This window comes from Oryctolagus cuniculus, chromosome 4 (assembly GCF_964237555.1).
Source record: "Oryctolagus cuniculus chromosome 4, mOryCun1.1, whole genome shotgun sequence".
Classification (NCBI taxonomy): domain Eukaryota; kingdom Metazoa; phylum Chordata; class Mammalia; order Lagomorpha; family Leporidae; genus Oryctolagus; species Oryctolagus cuniculus.
Genome location: NC_091435.1, coordinates 36,098,290 through 36,116,251, shown reverse-complemented (window position 1 = coordinate 36,116,251; position 17,962 = coordinate 36,098,290). Strand labels below are relative to the sequence as shown.

The 17,962-nt window shown below is 36.7% G+C and overlaps 1 protein-coding gene across 4 annotated transcripts in view; it reads left to right on the top strand.

Annotated features, from left to right (window-relative positions):
* Positions 1-16,884, top strand: part of ROBO1 (roundabout guidance receptor 1) — a 1,215,767-nt gene extending 1,198,883 nt beyond the window's left edge. For all 4 annotated transcript variants that reach the window (XM_051859421.2, XM_070071933.1, XM_051859420.2 and 1 more), the window contains 3 exons: positions 5,137-5,445; positions 13,782-13,978; positions 15,235-16,884. In XM_051859421.2, the coding sequence (XP_051715381.1) occupies positions 5,137-5,445; positions 13,782-13,978; positions 15,235-15,249 (521 nt within the window). In that variant the 3' untranslated portion in view covers positions 15,250-16,884. The remainder of the gene's footprint in view (positions 1-5,136; positions 5,446-13,781; positions 13,979-15,234) is intronic.
* The last annotated feature ends 1,078 nt before the right edge of the window (positions 16,885-17,962 follow it).

Below are 17,962 nucleotides of genomic sequence, written 5' to 3'. Positions count from 1 at the left end.
AGGAGGAAGCACCTGGCTCCTGGCTTCAGATTGGCGCAGTGCTCCAGCCGTAGCGGCCATTTTGGGGGTGAACCAACGGAAAAGGAAGACCTTTCTCTCTGTCTCTCTCTAACTCTTCCTGTCCAAAAAAAGAAAACCATAACAAAACTATATGTTACTTTGTACCTATACCATAATCCATATTGATTAATTAAAATCATATAAGTGCAGATCCTTTTAAATGAACCAAATAAAAGAAATTGGCCTACCCTTTATTGCAGTGGTTATAATATGGAAATGAGTCATTTTCTCAGAAATTATTTGCTCAAATTTCTACACTGCATTAAAAAATATTCACAGACCATTTCATAAAGAACCTCAGTGGCAGACACAATGTGTACAATTTAATAAAAGAGAGAAGAGGTTGGAGAGGCAGAATTTAAAGAGCTACCAGTTGTTAAAATGTAAATTAAACATATCAGTAAGATATGGAGGGTTTGCATGTTTTTGTTTCATTTCGTTTTTTGAATTTTGCTTTTTTATGATTTCAATTTCCTTGGCAGAGTTTTTGTAAACTATGTAAAGAATTGGAGTGAAGCACCCATGTCCTCATGTCAGAGTCTTTGGGTTTGATTCTTGGCTCCTACTATGTATTCCTGCTTCCTGCTGGTACAGACCTAGGGAGCAGGCAGGTGATGGCTGAAATGATTGTTCCTGCCTCCCACATGGGAGGCCTGGATGGTGATCCCAGCTCCTGGCTTCAGTCTTGCCCCCCTCCAGATGTTGTGACCATTAGGGAGTGAACCAGTGTTTGGGAATTCTGTCTTGCTGTCTCTCTCTTTGTGCCTCTCAAGTAAATAAAAACTTGTTACAAACTGGTGACTATGTCTGAATTGATAGAGAGTGGTTTCTGATGATCCTTGTCAATCAGTCCTGTACTAGTTTGCTAGCACTGCCCTCACGAAATACCAGGGACTTGGGGCTTAAACCACAGAAAGGTGTTTCCTCAGAACCAAGGAGCCCGGAAGTCCAACATCAAGGAATCAGCAAGGTTGGTTTCTTCCCCCTTTATCTTCAGCTGGTCTTTCCTAAGTATATCTGTCCTAATTGCCTCTGCTACAAAGACACCCGTCGTGTTGTATTACAGTCCATCCTCATGGCCACATTTTAGCTTAATTACTGCTTTAAAGACTACATAACAGTCACAGTCTGATGTACTGGCATTTAGAACTTCAACATATGAATGGAGACGGGGTGCACACGCCAGCCAATCACAACACACCAGCCCCTAACACATGTGTTGTGGTCGTCCCTGGCTCTGTGGAAAAATAGAAGGCTTCAGAAATACCCATGGTGTCCCAGGAGAACAGCAGAATTCTGCTTGCTGTATGCTCTAATTAGTTATTTATTTCATATTTGCTGCTTACAAGTTTAGTTCAGATGAGAGATTGAATTAAAATATATGAATATTTATCAGTGGAAGTCTTACTGAGTTAAAGAACAAGTGCATTTCTAGAACTTTCTGATAGATTATTTACACCCCTTCTTTTCAGCAGTTCCATTGCATTTACATACTTGATTTAAAAACCAAATCCATGTTATTTCTTCAGCCCTACTTTTCATAAATTATAAATTCACCACCTTATTTGGAATTATGGTATTTTTGACTTGATTTATCATTAACTACAAGGTCTTGGAACTTTAAGCAGTTAAGTCAATAGAGAGCTGGTCCCACACAATTAAATGCTGTACTGATAGAATTGTCTGCATGCACATGTTCTTGTGTTACTTGACATGCGTTCTAGTCTGTTATGTGGAGAGTCTTGTATAAAGAATGAGTGTTAACATGTTTATGTAGGCAGTCTTTAAATAGTCCTTGGAATGTGTATTACCAAAAAAACTATGGATGGATTTGAAATTTTTGTACCAAAATAAACATCTTTTAATTCTATTATCCATGAACTTTGTGGAGCACCCCCATAAAGAAAAAATATGTAGATGTATGTATACAACCAGTCCACCATCCCATTTATTAAGTCCAATTGGAACTACTCAGGGCATGAATTGGCTGCAATACTTACTGTGTTGTGAAATGTAGGATTTTTATTATGATAATCCCTGGTTTGACTTAATAATCATTTTATAAAACCTAAAAAAGAATTTATTTAGCAATCTGTTTACATAGGAATCAAACTTCTCAGTATTCCCTTCTAATTGTCAACTAGATGCAGTAACAATTAAATACAGAAATAGTTCTTAAAATCACCCCCTGAGTTCTCTTCCCCTCTCTACCTGTGTTGTAGATAGCACCTGTATAGAACATCCTTTATAAATGTTGACTAAAGAGCCTTATAATCTCAACAGTTTGTATGATCTTATGACAGTGGTAGTCATCAATTCTGATAGCTGATAAACTCAGGCACTGTGGGAAATGATGATAGAGGTGTTGGTCATCTGCTCTCTGATAGCCTGAGTTTGCAATCTGTTTAATTTCACAGGAAATAGACAATGCAAAAATGAGTACACAGTCTTTCATTTCCTCTACATCCAGTGATGCTTTGAATCAAACTTCTCCCCTTATTGCAGTCTCAGCCTTAATGTGAACCTAAACTCTTCTGCTTTGGGTCTTGGTGTAGGCCACTCTTAGAGTTTGTTTTCTAACTCTGTTTGTCTTTACTGAACAAGTAGCAGATGTGCAAAGACCTTCATCATACTACTTATTTCTAAGTATTATTTTTCAAAAAATCCATTCAAATAGTGGACAAAGAAAGAAAACCATGAACTAGTGACAATGGCAATATAAGCTGCAAAACAAAAATCTTTAGTTTGGTAGAATAGGGAAAATTAGTGCTGTTGGCTGTACTTTGACCATTGTTTTGGCTAAAATGTGTAAGCTCTTTATATGATTGTAGAACATGGGAAACCATGAAAACCTACAACAACAAAATGCAACTAAGTGATCAAGGTATTTTTTTTTTTTTTCAGAAATCCCAGTCACCTTTATTTATATAAAAGTATATTAAATAAATTATGTCAATATGTATAAACAGAATCCATATAAATGGAAAAATCCCCATATACAAACCTTTTTTTTAAAATTACATAAATATATACAATATTGACCATAGAAGTTTTAAGTGCTTTAAATCATAAACTCTAGGTAGCTTATGTAGCAGTCTTATAAAAATATAATTAGCTGTCGAATGTTTAATTCAACATCACTTATGTCAATTGAAGTAATAAACTGTAATGCATACTTTGGGGAGATGTCCAAAATAGAAGTCTCCTGTACTTCACACATGGATATAAAAGTTTGCCAATTGTCTTGAATTCTCAAAATACTCCACCAAGAAAAGAAAGAACACCAACACACGAGAGGGCAGAGTTCAGAAAAGACCTAGAAAAGTAGGCCCAATTTCCATTTCTTTTTCCCACATCACCCAAAGTCAGCTTTTCAAGTTCTCCCAAAGCCCACCCAAGCTACTTTAAGGCATTTCTTCCTTAGCTTGTTCTTGGCTGACCTGGCTTCTTCTGGAGTACAGCATGCACCACGGAAGGCAGGACACGAGCCAAAGGAGCTGTAGTGTTACAGTCACGGAAACACGCTGGGATTGGCTGCACTAGTCATTACACTCTCCAATGTGACTGCTGCCAATGTCCAAGCCACCGTGCTAATTACCACAGCAGGTCACAGGAAGAGCTTTTTGAACCCAAGGGTCTTCACGCTCTCAGATTCTCATTTTCGTCTTTCTATCTCCTGTTCTCTTGGATGTCCTTGGTCACAGTGCAACACAGATCGGCAGCAGCTGGCACCCCCAGCGGTGCTCGTTCAGGTGATGTTCTGTAGGGAGCTCTCCTCCCTGCTGGGCCCTGCCCTCGCCTTTTTGCACTTGTAGACAGTCACAGCCAGGATGACGAATTGATCACTTTTTATAAAGGGTTCCTGAGCAAAACAGCTGGTAGTGAGATGACAACTCAAGCTTTCTACTTTTAAAGAAAACCCAAGGACTTCTAGTACCTTTGTACAACTACACAGCTGAAAAAAAAAGTACAGTCTGTTTATGTTAATAAATAAGGAAGGCTGTATACTGTCTTAGACCTTTTATCAATCTACCACATATGAATGGGCAGTCAGGTGCTATATGCAGAACCAGGTGTGGCCATTTTACATATTCCTTGACCAGAGTGATTCTCCTTGGAGCTGTGCAGCTTGGCAGATCTGCTTTATGCACATAAATAATGTCAAGAATGATCTCTAGAACAGGATATTTAGCCTGGCAGTCAACACACCTGTGTTCCACATTGCAGTGCCTAGGTTTAATTCTCAATTCTGGCTCCTGACTTCAGCTTCATGCCAGTGCACACCCTGGGAGGCTCAAATTATTGGGTTCTTGCCCCTCCTGTGGGTGAACTGAAGTCCCAGGCTGCTGCTGACTCTAGCCCTGGCTCAGCCCCAGTCCAGACCTGGTCCAGCCACAGTTGTCACAGGCATCTGAGAATCAGCGGATGGGAGGTTCCTTTCTCTCTCTCTCTCATTCTCTCCCCCTCCCCAAAAACTGCCTCTCACATAAGAAGATAAAGCAAGAATTTCAAGAAAGAAAAGATGATGTATAGGAAACCATTCAAACTGATTATCTCATATAATCAATACTGAGGATTTGAAACGGAGGTAGAAGCTACCAGAGGTTGTACTTTCAAGTGTAAGCCCCTTGTAATTACGAATTTTTAACCATGTAAATGTATATTTAGTTTTTACATCTAAAAGCAAATTTTATAATACCAAGCATTTAATGGGCATTGTATAAATGCCTTTTAATTGATTCATCCTAACATTTATACATTTTTCTTCAAATGTGAAAGTATTACAATTTCTAAAGATATGGACTAAAAACATAGCCATGCTAATAATTACCAAATCTCTGTATGTCTGGTTTTGATCTCTCTTGAAATTCTGATTTTGTGTACACCTACCTATTATACATCTGTATTTTGATACTAAGAATGTGTTAAAACATTGTTCTTCTTATTTCTTGGTTGCCTTTAATTGTTTTGTTTCATGTAGGATGCCATCTCACAAATGTGACTCCAATGATAACTATAACATTTGATTATTTTATCACTGGCAGAATTTAAAGTATTTCAACTATTCCTTTTTAGATCTTCCACCTCCTCCAGTGCCACCACCTGCTATAAAGTCACCCACTGTCCAATCCAAGGCACAACTGGAGGTACGACCTGTAATGGTGCCAAAACTCCCTTCTGTAGAAGCAAGAGCAGACAGATCGTCAGATAGAAAAGGAGGCAGCTACAAGGGGAGAGAAGTGTTGGATGGAAGACAAGTGGCTGATATGCGAACAAATCCAGGGGATCCCAGAGAAGCACAGGAACAGCAGAATGATGGGAAAGGACGAGGAAACAAGGGAGCAAAACGAGATCTTCCACCAGCAAAGACTCATCTCATCCAAGGTACTGACATAGTCAAGCAACAAATATATATGAGTTGAATATGTATTCACAGGACACACAATGATGCACTAAAGAACCATATAAAAGTGATGTTTGCTTTCTAACTGGCACATACCCAACTAAGTGTGATACAGTTCATTCCAATATGTGGCATTATACAAGGCTTCCTAGAGAAGTGCCACTTCAGTTGGATTTTAAAGGGAACATGATTTCAAAAATTTAAATAGGGACAAGGAGATATTGGGTAAGGGAAATATGTTTAGAAAAATATATGAAATTATAAAAATTAGTATAGAGAAAATGGTTCCCAATTTGACTGATAAATAGGATGCTTGAGTCCAGGAACAATTGGTAAAAGATAAAACTAGGAAATTGGTTCATTCAAATGGAAAAGACTGGGGCATTACAAAGGAGACACCAAGATGGCAGAATAGGGAGGGAACTTATTGCTCTAGTCTAGGGAAAGATAGTTGGGAAAAGCAAGGAGAGAGTGCAATCTCAGGGAAGAAGTAGGGAGAAAATGGCAAGGGAAATTCCACACAAATTGGACACTGTGGGTTTAAATGGAGAGTGTGGACGTGCCCAGCTCAGGACCCTCAGCACCAGCTTTGGAGAATGAGGTGAGAGCAGACTGCAGCGACCCAAACCACTGGTGATAAAGCTGCAGGAAGAGCCTGGCATGAGTCCAGCTTGGAACCAAGTAGGGGACAGTATACATACCAACCTAGAGAAAAAAAAAGGGGCCATTTCTCCCCAACCACCCAGCACCAGCATCCTGTAACTAGTCAAGAGAGCTGCTCCAGTTTATGTCCACGTGCCCAGAAAACGGCCAAGAGGAGATGGTTGAGTCTGACTGGGAGAGTTGACAGGGCTAGGTGCTCGTGACTGTGGGAGCTTTGTGTGCCGGGACTGTGAAAATACTGTGGCTGTGTGGGAGGGCACAGGGTGTGGCTGGGTCTTTGGGTAGTCACAGTGGGTGGCTCCACTTGCTCAGGGCTCCTTGATTCCCTGTTGAGGGTCATTGCTGCAGGATCCATGCTCATATCAATCAAGGACTGCATGGATCCTTTGCATTGTTCTTGTGGAAGCATGAATGAATATTATTCCCACTGGGGCTAGTGAGCAGGCACTGGTCTCCTTGGAGGAAGGGAGATCAGTGTGAGACTATGCCAACAGAGAAGAATAAACCTTCCCTCTAAAAAAAAAAAATAAGGAGATTTACCATGCCCAATTTGGGTGTCATCCTGGACACTCCCCTCACCTTGGAGCACTGAAGAGTTCCCTGGCCACACCCAGCACACACAGGGTATTCACTGAAAGAGCAGACATTCCACTAATCCACCAAGGTATAGTCCAAAGATAAAAACCATCACAGGAACAACAACAACAACAAAAAAGACCAACAAGTATCTCCACAAATGTCTAAAAATAAATGCAGTAGTTCAAGAAACAATAATAAGGAAGACAACAAGACTCCTGCAAAGGAACACAACAACACTTCAATACTAGAATGTGAAAAAAAGAAATTGGAGAAATGCCAGAAATGGAATTCAAAAAATTGATCGTAGGATTACTTAGAAGTAATCAGGAGCAAATCCACGAATTGAAGAAATCCATGGATGACACGAATGAACATTTTTCGCATGAAATTGAGATTTAAAGAGAAATCAGAATGAAGTATAGGAAATGAAGAATTCAATAGATCAAATAAAACAATAGACTCAGTGAGGCAGAGAAAGAATATCTGAGTTACAAGACAAATGGCTGAAAGTTTTATAGCCAGACCAAAAACTAAAGAAGAAGAAGAAATTAGAAAACTGAATAACAGTATCAGAGATTTATGAGATACTATCAAATGACCCAACATACAAGTATACGAATTCCTGAAGTCATGGAAAGAGAGAATGAATTTGAAGGCTTTTTTAGTGAAATAATTATAGATAATTCCCTAATTTGGAGAAAAAAGGGATGTTTAAGTACAAGAAATACATAGAACTCCTAATAGACATGACCAGAAAAGATCCTCATCATGACAAATTGTAGTCAAACTCTCCACAGTAAAACATAAAGAAAAGATTCTAAAATGTGCATGACAGAAATGCCAGATTACTTTCAGAGGATCTCCAATTAGACTCACAGCTGACTTCTCATCAGAAACCCTACAGGCTGGGAGAGAATGGCGAGATATATTCCAAGTCTTAAGAGAAAAAAAAAAATCTGTCAACACACAATACTGTACCCTGCAAAGCTCTCATTTATGAATGATGGTGAAATAAAGACCTTCCATTGCAAACAGAAATTGAAAGAATTTGTCACCACTAAAAGATGCGTAAGGATGTGCTACATTTAGAAACACAGAACATGGTCATCACTATGAAAGAAGGTGAAGGCAGAAAATCTCCCAGTAAAAGTACAAAGGAAATCCAAAGTAAATAATAGGAATATATAAGGAAAAACAGCAGGACCAAGTCATTACTTATCAGTAGTCACCTTGAATATAAATGGCCTCAACTCTCCAGTTAAATAATACAGATTGGCCAAATGGATTAAAAAACAAAACCCATCTCATTGTTGCCTACAAGAAACACATCTCACCAACAAAGATACATGCAGACTGAATAGTGAAAGAATGGGAAAAGATATTCGTTGGTAACAAAAACCAAAAAAGAGTTGGTGTAGCCATCCTAATTATCAGAGAAAATAAACTTTAACACAAAAACTGTTAAAAGAGATGAAGAAGGGCACTATGTAATGACTAGGGGATCAATTCAACAAGAAGATGTAACTATAATAAATGTATTTGCACCTAATTACTGGACACCTTGCCATGTAAAAGAAATGTTAATGGATCTAAAGGGAGACATAGACCCCCACACAATAGTAATGGGGGTTGGGGCCAGCGCTGTGGTGCAGTGGGTTAAAGCCCTGGCCTGAAGCACCGGCTTCCCATATGGGCGCTGATTCTAGTCCTGGCTGATCCTCTTCTGATCCAGCTCTTTGCAATGACCTGGGAAAGCAGTAGAAGATGGCCCAAGTCCTTGGGCCCCTGCACCCATATGGGAGACCCCTCAAGAATCTCCTGGCTCCTGGCTCCTGGCTTCAGATTGGCGCAGCTCTGACTATTGCAGTCATTTGCCTCTCCTCTCTCTGTGTAACTCTGACTTTCAAATAAATAAAATAAATCTTAAAAAAACTTTCTAAAAATAGTATTGGGGGACTTTAGTTCCCCACTTTCAGCAAGGGACAGAAAATAATTAAAGAAATAACAGTTAACACTGTAGACCAAGTGGATCTAATGGATATCTACAGAATTTTCATCCTACAGTTGTAGAATACACATTCTTCTCACCAGTGCATGGAACTTCCTGTAGGATAGATCACAGGCTAGGCCATAAAGCAAGTCTCAACAAATTAAAAAAAAAATTGAAATCATCTTCTCTGACCACAATGGAATTAAGCTGGAAATCAGCAACTCAGTAATCTTTAGAACATATGCAAACTCTTAATGGGAATATGATTTCCATCTTTTTTTTTTTTAAATCAGGATCCATACTCTTTCATACAGAGTTTTCATGATAAATTCATTTTAAATAAATTTAAAAAAAGAACATATGCAAACTCATGGAACTGAACAATATGCTCCTGAATGAACAGTGGGTGATAGCAAAAAATCAAAAAAGAAGTAAAAAAAAGGGATATAGGTGTCCCAAGCAATGGCTTAAGCCACTGCACCATAGCACCCACCCCTCCTTTGAGGAATGATAATTCTCTTCCTATTCTCAACAACATTTCAGAAAAAGAAATACAAGAAAATGAAGATTATTTATGAAGAAGTCAGAAAGAGTGATAGTAATGAAAATCACTGTATTTGAATAGATACAGTTTGGTGGTAAGAATTGGCATCAATGCATTGTTCTGTTTATTATGTGCATCTGATCATCAACATACTCTTTCAACCTGGAGGCAGATTCACTTTTTTCTGTGACTGAAGGCTGAACTAATCCAGGCATATACTCAACAGGGAAGTCATGAGTAGAATGTACGTTTCAGACCGATACCTCCACTGTGTGAACACAGAGTCCTTGGTGACATCACCACAACACAAAGTTTGCAAATCTATTAGCTTATTTGCTCAATTAAATAAAAGTTGATCTGGCTCTGAACTTTTGACTCATGGTGACCACACTCCAAATATTGATTCATAAATAGAATGTCATGGTATAAATTATGAAGTTTCTATCTGACCAGAAATATGGACCAATGTCCTGTTCATAAATAGTCTGCCTCCAAAGTAGATAGACTTAGTCAGAAGAAGATTATAGAAAATTATGAGAATCTGGGTATTAAAGAATCACAAATAGGTGAAATTTATTTTAGATCAATCTTCAGAAATTTAGTATGGTGTCTTTTATGTTATAAAAATATTTGTGACTAAAAAAAACTAAGACTGGACCCATTAATCTAAAAACAAGTAACCCTGTTCTTTGGACGACACTGAGATATGCTTAGCAGTTATTGTATACCTTGTATTCCCAAATTCTTATTTAAACCATAACCCTGTGTCTGTCATTAAATTATCATTTCTATGCATTGCTGTAGTTTTCATCCTCACAGTTCAGTTTGCATTATTTATAATGAAAGAGGCACACTGATTTGCATGTATAATGAATGGTTATTTTTAATTAACAAAAGTGGTCTTCTAGACTCTGATCTTTTTGCTGACATTTACTTCAGCTCAATTTATTTCTACATATATCAAACACCTATTGTGTTATCAAGCATTGTAATAAGTCCTGAGATTTAGTGTATGCATGAAACTTGACCTAAAGGACATTCGGGGAGCAGGGTGGGGTGGGGGGAGGAGAGGAGAGGGAAGAGGAGAGGAGAGGAGAGGGAAGAGGAGAGGAGAGGAGAGGATCGGATCTACAGATTCACAGGTATTTTCTTTTTCTTTTTTTTTAACTTTTATTTAATGAATATAAATTTCCAAAGTACAGCTTATGGATTACAATGGCTTCCCCCCCCATAACTTCCCTCCCACCTGCAACCCTCCCCTTTCCCGCTCCCTCTCCCCTTCCATTCACATCAAGATTCATTTTCAATTCTCTTTATATACAGAAGATCAGTTTAGCATATATTAAGTAAAGATTTCAACAGTTTGCACCCACATAGAAACACAAAGTGAAAAATACTGTTTGAGTACTAGTTATAGCATTAAATCACAATGTACAGCACCTTAAGGACAGAGATCCTACATGAGGAGTAAGTGCACAGTGACTCCTGTTGTTGACTTAACAAATTGACACTCTTGTTTATGGCATCAGTAATCACCCTAGGCTCTTGTCATGAGTTGCCAAGGCTATGGAAGCCTTTTGAGTTCACCAACTCTGATCATATTTAGACAAGGTCCTAGTCAGAGTGGAAGTTCTCTCCTCCCTTCAGAGAAAGGTACCTCCTTCTTTGATGACCTGTTCTTTCCACTGGGATCTAGTCAAGGTGCCAGAATACTTGAGAGTCCAGAAGAGGGACAGTTAGCTCAATGTTTTATGAGATGCACTGTAGGAACCATGTCTTATATTTCTTGATCTTTACTGGTAGAACTGACACATAAACTGAGTGTTTAAGGATGGGTGAAATTTAGCTCAGGTAGAAAGGGTACATCATTTAGATGGAGAAGTCAGCATAAAAATCTACTGGATCCCTTTAACAGACTGTGATACATTTAGTATTACAGGCTAATTAAGGTGATCAAAGATGAAGCTCTTGAAATAAGTGTAGGTTTATGTCATGAAGGAACCTGTAGGTCATCCAAGAGGACAGTAACTGCGTTTGACAGTTTAGAGAGGAATAGCTGCAGAGGCAAAAGACATATTGATGTTTGTGATACCGAGACAAGAGATGTAAGAATATAAACCAGGCTACAGAAGCAGAGATACATGACTTAGAAAATTCAAAAAACTTTTTCAGTGTCAAAATCAGCCTTACCGTTGTAGGTAAGTTTTTTGCTTCAAAAAACTCATGGAAATTAGAATTAAAAGATGTTTATTTTAGTGCAAAATTGTTTTGAAGTTCATCCATAAATGGTCTTCAAAATGTTCATGGAGATATATACTATGAAAAACCTTGCAAGCATTGAAATTGTTTATAGCAAAACAAACTCATATTTTGAATTAATTTTTCCATGAACTTCTTGAAGATCTTGCATATTTGAATATATGGACAGGATACATTAGATCGATATGGAAAGGATATTGAAGTAGAGGAATGAACCTAAAAAATTCTGATTGTTTATCTTGCATAGCTTAGCGATTACTGATGTCATTAGATGTAACGGAGTGGGAGGAAATTTCAGGACAGTGGGCATGATGGAGACAAAGTTCAACGGGCTGAGTTTGAGAGTTTCTCAAAAGAAGGAATTTAGTTGGGCTGGAGTCTTCGGTTCTGCACGTAGTTCAGAAATTGAAAGTATAAGTTCATGATTTATCATGATGAATATAGTTACTAAATGCTTGCACCCATTCACTCAAATATATTCACTGATGACTTGTCATATGACAGTCTGGGAGTTTACAGCATGTGAGCAGAAAATCAGTACTTGCCCCCATGATAGTTATAGCCTAAAAAAGGTTTACTATCTGTGAGAGTGGATGACATCACCAGGGTGAAGGTATCACACGTCCAGACACACCCACACATTGTACTAAAAATAGAAACTTACAAGGCATCAACATGTATTAGGTGTTTTATGTACAAAGTTGATAAAGATTGGACAAGAAGGAAAGAGAAGTAAAAGCTAAGACAGTGGTAATGTTTAGACTGATTAAGGGCAGTAATAAGTCCAAAGATGTAGAGACTGAAACGTGATTAGCTTTATTAATTTTCTCAGTTTCTTAGTAGTAATGTGGCCATAAATAGGTGACAACGGGATGTTGAGTGAACTGGTGTTATGAGACCAACATTGAGTCCAATTTGCTTTTCAAGAAACATGGGTGAGAAGTGAGGAAAGAAAGTGTTCATTCATGTAGATTACTTGTTTAAGGGTAGAGTTTTTAGCAAGAGGGATTTTATCATATTGTAGTTTGAAAAAACTAAAGTTAAAACAGAGAAAAGAAGTTGATGAAACAGGGACAGAAGATGAAGGTCACAGGAGCAGTAAGAAGTGAGAAGTGAGGTTCCAGGGGTAGTCATCCTCTTGGACAGTAAAGCTCCTGCATATCAAAACTGTCACTGGGGTGAAAGTTGAACTGAAAGGGTTGGAAGAAACAAGGTGCTACCAATGAGGACTCTACTGGCTTCACAAGTAAAGAATATTTCTGCCTTGGGCATCACAAGTAAAGAATATTTCTGGAGAAGAATAGAGGAGCAATGATTTAGAACTGGTATAGGTGAGCTAAAGACAAACCTTTCAAATCCTTACCCTTGCACTAGAGAGAACATCCCTGGAAACTTCATGAAAATAAGTATCATTCAGTCTATGTGGATAGAGAAGGAGCTTTCAGGGGAAGAAAACAAAATGTTAGAGGGGTTGGTGATACATATATATATATATATATATATGTGTGTGTGTGTGTATTTGGTGACCAAAGGGTAGAGTGGACAGACTTTGGAAATGCATGATGCATCAGTAGAAGTGATGTCACATTTAAAGCAGCACAGGGATAGACATTCAGGAAACAACAATTAACTGGAGTGGCTTGGTTTTTTTTTTTTTTAAGTATCAACGATCAACAATGACAGACTTCTGAGGTTCAAAGCTCCACATTGTATGTATGATGTGGAAATGAAGGTTCAAGTCTCACTGTCTGGAAAGTCAACCAGGGTTTGGATCTATTTTGCAAGTAGGAGACTAAACCTGGTTCCTAACAGTTCCTTCTAACGGCACTATTATAGTTTACAAAGTGGTTTCACTATCTGATCTGTTTTCATATCAACACTAGGAGCTACTCTAGATATAGATTCTATTATCGCTTTTTTAAAATTATAAAGTAGAAACTAAAGCCTAAAATAGTATGAGATGACACAGTTAATGATAGAAATGGAAGCCATGTCTGACTCTTTGTTTGGTTTACCTCCTTTGGTGATATGGGTCCCAGGTGAGTTTGAGATGGACAAAATCTGATGAGTGGAATCAATCCAAATCTTCAGCCAGTACTAAGAAAACAATGAGGCTTGTTATTTTTGTTTTAAAAAGACAGTGTTGCATTATTCATTATGCTTATAAGATGACCTCATTTATTCCTCAAAATCACTGATACTTCCCCACTCAGAATGACAGATAAACAAGAATAAAAGCATGCAGTTGTTTTCACATGCATTTATTATATTTCATTACACAGAGGATATTCTACCATACTGTAGACCTACATTTCCAACATCGAATAATCCTAGAGATCCAAGTTCCTCAAGCTCAATGTCATCAAGAGGATCAGGAAGCAGACAAAGAGAACAAGCAAATGTAGGTCGAAGAAATATTGCAGAAATGCAAGTACTTGGAGGATATGAAAGAGGAGAAGATAATAATGAAGAATTAGAGGTATTTCTATTTTTTCCCAAGTTTGCCAAAAACAGACGGAAGTTGTCTATCAGCCTCAAAAATTAGAACATCCATAGCTGTGTATGAATGTTATCATTTTATCTGAAACTTTTCAGTAACCTAATATATATGATACCAGAAACTGAACTGAGAATTTAAGGATTTTTTTGAAATGAATTTCACAATTTAAACAGCAGTTTCTTTGTAGACATAGGGTTCATATTCAATTGCAGATTGTCAGATAAGAAATACTTGAAAATGGCAAAACATTGTCAATAAAACAGAGCTATTGGTCTAGATATATTATAATTCATGATACTATAGTAGGCTAAGAAAATAAAATAAAGTGACAGATATATGATGTCACTGGCCTTTATTGGCCATCTTAGTGATCTCCAGGGTTAGTTTGGCTGATACGGCCAACTGTCTTCCACCCTCACTCTTTTCAAAATTGGAATCTGTCCTGTAACATTGACCTTCTCAAATAGAGAAATACATCTTTGGTCTAAGATATCCTCCCTTACTGGAGTGGATATATAGTGATTCAAGATGTAATTGGTAGTAAGTTGTACCAGATTATAAAATTTCTTCCTATTTTAAGATTGTGTTTTCTCCATTTTATAAGAAACAAGTTGACAAATTTCTCTTTACAAATATAGTTAATCATACTTAAATTTTAAATGACTGTTAAACTATGTGTTTTTATTGTAGAAAGTGAAAAATTAGCAGTAATTATATCTAATTAAATTTTTATACAATACAATGTATTTTGATTTTATGATTTGGAAAAGGAAGCTCTCTGCTCCTGCAAATGCGGTTAGAGAAGTGGTTTTTCAAGTTTATTATTTTTGTTTTTTAAATAGAAGAACCGTTTGGGGGAACAAAAATCATTACTGTTAACTCCAATATTTCAAACCAATAAAATATAATGAGGAGTTGGGGCAGAGGGGAGTAGAGAGCTCAGAGCTTTCTTAGAGCCTTAACCCTATCCATCCTGCAAAAATGAAATAATGCAACTCTTTCTCCTCTCTCGGTGCCCTGAACCTACCCTGCCACACCGAGGTACTGTGTAGAACACAGTTTAGACCACCTATGGTTGACAAATGAATTAGTTGCATTCAGCATTTTCCTCTGTATTCCAGCAAATGAATGAAAAAACACTTTAAATTTAAGCTTTAAGCATAAATTCCTACAAATAATTATAAGACAATACTTAATATTCATTTTCATGTGTAACAATAATTCCTCTCTTACAGGAAACAGAAAGCTGAAGACAACCAGAGAGGCTTGTGGGAAGTAACATGAAAATTATCACTCAAGATGCCTCATGTCTGATGACACATGATGCCAGATAAAATGTTCAGTGCAATCAGTGTACAAATTGTCGTTCTTATTCCTCTTATTGGGATACCATTTTAAAATTTTTATTGGGTTTTTATTGTTGTAGTTTGATCCCTAACCTGTTCCCCTCACTGTTGGAATAAACCATTCTCCTTTCTTCCAGCAAGGGAAGTTTATTGACTTCTTGTATCAGTCAACAGCCAACAGGAGACAACAAAGCAGTTCCCTTGCATTTTGCCCCTGAGATATGGCATTGCACTGCTTATATACCAAGCTAATTTATAGCAAAATATTAATTGAAGATAAAGTTGTCTAATCAACCTCATGCCAAGGGCTCTCAAAGTATAATCTTTCTATAACTGCTAATGCAAATTAAAACATACTTCATTTTAACATGATTTTTAAATCCGTCTTTCATACCACCCTTTGCTGAAGAAACTAAAAATACAGCAAATGCAGAACTGAACAATTTGAATGGGGTAGAAACATTGTAAATATATACTCTTTGCAACCCCTGGTGGTACTTTATTTTGTCTTCATTTCAATCACTGAAGTATATTCTTATGGGAAATGTACTTTTGGATAAGTAGGGCTAAGCCAGTTGGATCTCTGGTTGTCTAGTCATTGTCATAAGTAAGCCTAGCAAAAACCTTCTTCTATTTTTCAATCGAAAAGCAATTATAAGAGCGTATTACATAAAAAGGATGTTTTTAATGACCAATTGAGTAAGGACATCCCTATCTTAACTGGCCGAAATTTCTTCTGGTAGTGTCAGTTCAACTTTCAGAAGTGCCACTTAAGGAAGTTTGATTTTTGTTTTTATAATGCACTGTTTTTAATCTTTTTTTTTTTTTTTGGTTTTAAAAGCACAATCACTAAACTTTATTTGTAAACCATTGTAACTATTAACCTTTTTTGTCTTATTGAGAAAAATGTTGAGAAGCGTTTTTAACCTGTTTTGTTAATGCTCTATGTTTGTATTTGGAATATTTGAATGATGACAGATGGTGAAGTAATGTGCATACTTTATTGTGGGTCATGAACCAAATGGTTCTTACTTTTCCTGGACTTAAGGAAAGAAAAAAAAAAAAGGTTTAAGTTTGTTGTGGCCATTGTCAAAACTTATGAGATATCCTTATAAGCTCAAATAGAGGCAATACTTGCTTTGAATTGCCAAATGATGTCCTCTGACTGTAGATTTTTATGATCTTTTTTGTCATTATATAGATTTCATTGACATTATAATTGGTGCTATTTGACAAAAAAATACAACACTTATTCATACACAGGTATTGAGCCTGACCCCACTGGAAAACAAAGCCAAACAAAACTGAACCACAAAAAAAGGCTGATATTCACCAAAAAATAAATGTGTTCATTTAGATAATTTGAAAAACTTCAATAGAAAGAGTGTGCAGTACTAAGGGAACAATCCATGCGATTAATGTTTTCATTATGTTCATGTAAGAAGCCTCTTATTTTTAGCCATAATTTTGCATACTGAAAATCCAATAATCAGAAAAGTAATTTTGTCACATTATTTATTAAAAATGTTCTCAAATACATCATTCTTTCTTGTGTTGATTTTTTCCATTGTGTGCTGATCAAATTTATTCCATTTAATCACAAAGTCCTTATGTCTGAACATTTCACCACTGTTTTAGTAGATATTATCCATAAGATATATGAACAGCCAGGTTTTATTTTTAAGAAAAATTTTCACTTGATTCCTCTAAAACTAAAGATGAAAGATTAATTAAAACCAGGAACTTTATAGTTTGGTAAGATAGTAACTAATTAATATTAAGGTTACTATTTTTGTTTATGTATGTGTATCTGAATTTCAGTTAACCTACTTCAAAAATAATCAGATTCAACTATGATACATTTGATTTGTAAAGATTGAACCACCTTCTGTCAAAAAGAAAATTATGGAAATCCAAAATACTTATCAGTAGCTATCTGCTTTCCTGTTACAAATGTGTGTACATTTTTACAAAACCTATCATACACCAGTTTGTAGATTATTATTCATTAAAATCAACTTATTCAAATATTAAACTGTGGATGGATGAGATGGGTATCATGTCTTGGAAATGCCAAGAGCAACAGAATCTAATGGAGCCTTTTTCCAATGATATCTACATTGCTCTTTTGCCTACGTGTTGTTTTTATCAGAATTTGGAAATCTAAAGGAAAAATTAGGAAAAAAAGAGAGTGGTGTAATTTGAAATTAATTTTATAAAAATGAAATTTTCACCATATATATGTAGAGAAATAGTTCTACAGGTCAGAAAGTCAGTTTCCAAGCTATTTCAAGGGAAAAAATAATGGAAGGATATGTTTGATTACCTAATTTTTCTCTTTCCCTTGGTAGGTTGACAATAAATAAGTTAGTCTCTTTATTTATAGAACATGAAATACATTCAAGTAAAGTACATCCAAGGCCTGGGTTTGAGTCCCAGTTTTGTCATGGCTATGTTTCCTTGAACATGTTACTTAACCTCTAAGTCTCAGGTACTTCACCTGTAAATTCAATAATACCTACCTCATGGAGCTATTGTCATGATTTAGTACGTTAATGTATATGAAACGGACTCTGTAAACTCGGAAACGGATACAAGATATTGTTACTTTTATGGA